This window comes from Nicotiana tomentosiformis, chromosome 1 (genome assembly GCF_000390325.3).
Source record: "Nicotiana tomentosiformis chromosome 1, ASM39032v3, whole genome shotgun sequence".
Classification (NCBI taxonomy): domain Eukaryota; kingdom Viridiplantae; phylum Streptophyta; class Magnoliopsida; order Solanales; family Solanaceae; genus Nicotiana; species Nicotiana tomentosiformis.
The window spans coordinates 131,086,980-131,093,337 of NC_090812.1; the positions used below are offsets into that span (position 1 = coordinate 131,086,980).

The 6,358-nt window shown below is 38.7% G+C and overlaps 1 protein-coding gene across 1 annotated transcript; it reads right to left on the reverse strand.

Annotated features, from left to right (window-relative positions):
* Positions 1-3,652: 3,652 nt before the first annotated feature.
* LOC138909706 (uncharacterized mitochondrial protein AtMg00810-like) lies at positions 3,653-4,747 on the reverse strand. Its single transcript, XM_070200919.1, has 2 exons — positions 4,534-4,747; positions 3,653-4,446 (listed from the first exon to the last, which is right to left on the reverse strand). The coding sequence occupies exons 1-2, from the start codon at positions 4,745-4,747 to the stop codon at positions 3,653-3,655; spliced, it is 1,008 nt and encodes a 335-aa protein (XP_070057020.1).
* Positions 4,748-6,358: the final 1,611 nt, after the last annotated feature.

The following is a 6,358-nucleotide window of genomic DNA, read 5'->3' on the forward strand; positions in this document are numbered from 1 at the left end:
GAGCCTTTTTGTAAGTTTGGATAATGTATTTGGACTTGTTGGTATAATTGGATGGGTTCCTAGGGGATCGGGTGTGATCCGAGGTGGTTTCTAATCATATTGGTGATGTTTGGAGTTGCAAAATTTGCTAGTGTCAATAGTTCATCGCGATCGCAGAGCATGTCTCGTGATCATGGATGGTAATTTGTGGCTGAGGGGCTTTTGTTATATGCGTTCATGGACAGGATGGTCACATTCACGATGAGTCGTGTGTAGGTGCTATGCTGCTATGCATTTGCATTATGGAGATCACATTTGCAATTATGTGAAGTTAGGCGGAAGGTTGGCCTTCACATTCGTGGATGAACTCTCGCGTTCGTGTAGGCTTAGTGGGTTTCCTGGTTGCATCCGTGTGGTGGTCTTCGCATTCGCGAAAAAGAGCTGGAGCTGGAGCTGGAGCTAGAGGCAGGTTTGGCCTTCGTGATTGCGGGGTTGTGTCGTGATCGTAATGTGTATCTCTGGACAGTGTATTTAAGTGCTCATTTAGGGATTTTAGCTCATTCTCTCATATGTTTAACCCTATACTTGAAGAGGGACGATTATTTACGGAGATATTCATATAAGACAAGAGGGTAAGTGATTTCTACCTATTTGTAATTATATTTTAAGAATCTACATGGATCTTTAATACCGAAAATATAGAATTTTAAAGGGAAATCTTGGGGTTTTATCTACGCTTTAAGAAAGTTTATTTTGGGTATTTGACCACAGATATGGATCCATATTTGGAAACTAATTATATATTTGGACTCAGTACGTTATCAGTTATCGAAATTTGGTATTGGTTTCGAGTTTCAGGCATGCGGGCCCGGGTTGAATTTTGTTGAATATTTTAGGGTTCTTCAAAGATCAAAGCTTTATGGATTGGGATCGCTTCCTATAGCACTATTGACTTTCTTGGATGATATTTTTCTTAGAATTGAGTGATTGGAGGGATAGAGAAACGTTTTTGTTACACCCCAACCTTGGGAGGTGCGACCGGCACACGACGCCCGAAGACCCGTGGGAACCAATGTCCATGCTTAGACCCCTTTTAGCATAGAATCTGGGCCGACAAGGCCTCCACGTAATAATGCCAGAATTTAAAACGTACACTTCTGACTGTGGAAGAGACTTTAGCATTGATAAATTTACACATACACATATGCATCTGTTTCCATCAGAGTCACAACCATATTTTACATATCCCCAACCACTAATCTAGTCTGCAAGCCTCTAAGAGTTTCAAAACGTAATACATGTACACAACTTAGTCGAGACAGGACCCCACCGTACCTAAAACAACTAGAACATGCATTTTGATACCTATTGACCTCGGAATAGCTACTCCGAATAAGTGGAGTGCATGACCAACAACTGAACAAACACCCTACTAAGGAGGGACATCACCGGGTCTATTTGTGCCCGTGGACATAAGCACATCATCCAATGAAAAGGGGCATCAATAAGAAAGATATACTGAGTGTATAAAATGGATAACATGCATAAATAAACGGCATAACATTATACAAGTTTCACCTAGATACCGTAGATAGGCCACCATGGGCGTACACTGCTATAACCATGAAACATGAATGTATGCTTAGAAAATTCTGCCGCTCCACATACAAAATGCTTCACCCCGCCCCAGTTACACCACCCGGTGGTATAGATGGCGCAAGCCTAGTAAAAGGTGTAATCCCCCCCCCCCCCCATGTATCGCGGGCCGGTTGGCCGGGCTAAGACCAAACTCACAAATCTTTAATTTTCATGTATGGGGTGTAACAGTTTTGACGAGATTTGAGGCTGAAGACTAGTCAGATAAGGTAAGTGTCTTGCCTAACTTTGGTTTTAGGGAATTTTTTCCTAATAAATGATATTATTTTCTACATGCGGGTGTTATGTATATGCGAGGTGATGAGAATATATGCATATGACATGGTTATTCATGTTCAGGCTAGAGTCTAGATTATTTTATGCCTTGTTTGGTTGTGTGCTCTATTTGTTATATATTTTATTTGATTGAATGACTACGTGAGAATAATGAGCCATGCTAGAGTCAATGTTTAGGTTAATGATACCTTATTTTGAGCATGATGAGTTATTCTCGAGATTATTGATATACTTGATTTAAACGTAGTTACACGTATATTATGAACACATATCTATACTTGTTATTCTCGTGTTATGTCTCAAATTATTATATGACTACTTGAGTTCCATATCCACATTAAAGACTATAATTTTGCTTTTGATACTTATTTGGGCATGATGATTATTTGGATGACGTACTACATATTGGTCCGTAATCATACGTACATATAGGTATACACCCAACCTAGAGATCATCTCGTGTACACATACATACACTCATGCATGATAATTTCTCTGTCCAAGTGCATTATGTATACTTATCTCTTATTCATATGCATATATTCATGAATATGGTTCTCAGATATGAACAGAGGTTATGGCACGAGGTTTCTGCCATGCGGTTATTGTGATATTATTATGATTGTGGCACGAGGTTTCTGCAAAGCGAATATTATGAAAGGAAAAACAGTCACTACCCCAGTTCCATTGGCATGAAAGATTTGGTGACAAAATCGGAGAAACAACGATGCAAAAATCTATTTCTGAGATAAGATAGATACTCCTGCACTCATGAGCTTGTAGAATTCTTTATTCACTACAATATGACGACAGGATGGCACTGATATTGTATTTAGTGATGTGAAACTGGGAGAGATAACTAGGAGTGCATATGTATGGTACTGTGAGTATATTAGGGCATCTTGGCCAGACAGAGAAGCAGGGGTGACTCCTTTGAGAATCACCTAGCAATTACCATGGAAAGAGAAAAAAGAAACCAAGAAAGGTGCTAAAAAGGGATATGGCTCTCTTACATAAGCTGTTGTTTGAGTTTGTGCATAGGAATGTACCTAGCAAATCTGAAAGAAGGCATAAGGCAAATGTTGGTTAAATAAATATATCCCTCCAAGGAATAATATCCACGGCAAATAATAATAACATAAGAGAGTAATAATAACACCAAATCTTTTAACGGGGTAAAATACAATACCTGAGCGGAGCAATATTATCACTATAATATTACAACTTAGTAGTGTCAACAGACTACTACAACTTCGAAAGAAATAACACTCTTTATTTTAAAATACCTCACTACAATAATACTGCCACTCAGTATTTCTCTCACAGATAACAATCTGTGGATTACTCCCACTGCTTTGCTTTCTACTTAGCTTCTCTTTATTTTTGGTGTGTTAAACATAGAGGGAAGAATCTCTATTTATAGGCAAACCTGCCAACCTCTCAACGAATCAAATTTGCTCATTCAACAGCCGCCCAACTTGGCAAATTTGTCCAGCCGCCCACTCTGCAACTTTTTCAATCCTTTCATTATTTCCTTTACGAGTCCCACAAATCTCCCCCCTTAATTTTGAATTTTCTTGATCATTTCAAGTCTTGATCAAAACCTATGAAAATCTTCGAACTTGAGAGGTTTTGTGAAGATATCTGCAGCCTGGTCATGAGACTTCATATATTTGAGCTCGACTTCCTTCTTGGCAATGTATTCTCTGATGAAGTGATACATTGTATCTATATGCTTGCTTCAATCGTGATACACCGGATTCATGGCAAGTGCCTGTGCAGATTTGTTATCAATACAAATATCTGTAGCTTCAATTTGTGGCAAATTGAGCTCCTTCAATAATCTTCTTAGCCAAATAGCATGACAGGTACATGATGTTGGTGCTATACATTCGGCTTCACAAGTCGAGAGAGTAACTATGGACTGTTTCTTTGAACTCCGAGAAATAACAGAATCACCCAAGAAAAACACAAAACCAGTTGTGCTTTTTCTATCTTTAATATCTCCCGCATAATCACTATCACAAAATCCCATAAGGTTGAAATCACTAGAACAAGAATAAAATGTCCCATAGTCAATCGTACCTTTTAGGTAACGAAGAATTCTTCTAGTGACTTTCCAATGGGTGGAGGTAGGAGCTTCCATGAAGCGGCTTACTACTCCAACTACAAAGAGTATGTCTGGCCTGGTACAAGTCAAGTATCTCAAACTTCCCACAAGACTTTTGAAAAATGTGGGATCAACATTTTTTCCTTTATCAAACTTGGACAATTTTGTCCCACTCTCCATCAGTGTGTTCACGGGATTACAATCGAGCATGTTGAACTTCTTCAAGATCTCCTTCGTATAGCTTTCTTGAGAGATGAAAATTCCATCCTCCATCTGCTTCACTTCTAGGCCCAGGTAGTATGACATGAACCCTACGTCTGTCATCTCGAACTCACGAGACACATCTTTCTTAAAAATTTCAAACAAACTTGGGTTATTACCCGTGAAAATAAGATCATCAACATAAAGACAAACAAGCAAGATATCTTCATTTGTATGAACTTTAAGGTAAAGAGCATATTCATGGAGACAACGAGTAAACCCATTGTCTTGAAAATACTTGTTGATGCAACTATTCCATGCTCGTGGGGCTTGCTTTAATCCATATAAAGCTTTCTTCAACTGCAACACTTTATCTTCATGGTTTTTTACCACGAAGCACAATGGTTGTTCAACATAGACTTCTTCTTCAAGATAGCCATTCAAAAAGGCTGACTTGACGTCTAGTGATGGATCTTCCACTTCATTTGCGCCGCCAAAGAGATAAGCAAATGAATCATTCTCCATGCGGGCAACAGGTGCATAAACTTCTTCATAGTCAATGCCTTGCCTTTCCTTTTAGCCTTTAGCCACAAGTCGTTCCTTATATCTCTCCACATCTCCATCAACATTCTTCTTTGTCTTGTATACCCATTTTACTCCAATTGCACGATGACCCTTGGGAAGAGTTGTTAACTCCCAAGTGTTGTTCTTCTCTATTGACTTGATCTCCTCCTCCATGGCTTGTCTCCACCTTTTGTCTGTAACACTTCATCAAAGTTCATTGGTTCACTATCAGCAAAGAGACAATATAAAAAATCAAAATTAGTAACTTCTTCTGTGCCATCATAGAGCTCTTGAATGCTCCTTGTCCTTTGTGACTGCTCATTTGAACTTTTTTGATAAGAAGGAGATGCAACATTGGTTGGAGAAGAAGGTGGAGTTGTATCCTGCACAAGTTCCACGGTCTCTGATTCTTCTTCACCGCCTAGTATGGAAGAAAATCATATGAAGTTTCTTCCTGAGCTTTCCAGTTCCATGCCAATTCGTGATCAAATTCAACATCACGACTTACCACTATCTTGCCGCTACTTGGGTTGTATATCTTGTAGCCTTTTGAACTCGTATCATAGCCAACAAACATATGCTTGACACATCGATCGTTAAGCTTCGCTCTCCCTTGATGTGGCACATGAGCATAGGCTATGCTCCCAAAGATTCTCAAGTGCTTGACACTTGGATTTCTTCCACTCCATGCTTCTTGAGGGGTTTGATCTCTAACATTCTTTGTTGGAGACCTGTTGTTCAAATAAACTGCACAAGATACAGCTTCTGTCCAAAATTCCTTGGGCATACGTTTAGCTTTTATCATACATCTAGCCATATTAAAAATCGTTCAATTCTTTCTCTCTGCAACTCCATTTTATTGCGATGAATAAGGCACCGTTAGAGGACGACGAATTCCATAAGATTGACAAAAGTCATTAAATTCTTTTGAAGTGAATTCGCCTCCTCTATCGGACCTTAAACCTTTTATTTCATAGACACTTTCTTTTTCTACAAGTACTTTGAATTTTTTAAAAGCAGCAAAAGTTTCAGATTTTTGGTTCAAGAAATAAACCCAAGTCTTTCTACTAAAGTCATCAATGAAGAGTAGAAAGTATTTACTTTTATCAAAGGAAGGTGGATTGATTGGCCCACACACATCAGTGTGAACAAGCTGGAGCGGTTTGGTTGATCTTGACATGGACTCCTTTGGAAAACTCCTCCTTGCATGTTTTCCAAGAAGACAAGCTTCACACAATTGATTGGGATGGTTGATTGATGGTATCCCATGCACCATGTTCTTTTCTCTCATTGTTTTGAGCGCTTCAAAATTCAAGTGCCCAAATCGCATGTGCCAACACCATGATTCATCTTGCACATTAGCCTTCAAATACTTTGCATCAATTGTCTTAAGATTCAGAGAGAATAATCTATTCTTAGCCATATACACTTTAGGAATTAGATTCCACTTGAATCTCTAAGCCAAAGATGCATATTTTTCATGTGGATGTCATATTCCTTTTCAAGAAGTTGGCTCAAACTCAAAATATTAATTTTTAATTTTGGGACATAACAAACATTTTGAATTAACTT

Bases quoted from the DNA above. Each gene is read 5' to 3' on its own strand.
- LOC138909706 (XM_070200919.1), bottom strand. From the start codon at position 4,747: ATGGAGAATGATTCATTTGCTTATCTCTTTGGCGGCGCAAATGAAGTG. The intron at 4,447-4,533 runs GTTGCATCAACA...ATACAAATGAAG, and splicing joins AGCCCCACGAGCATGGAATA to ATATCTTGCTTGTTTGTCTT.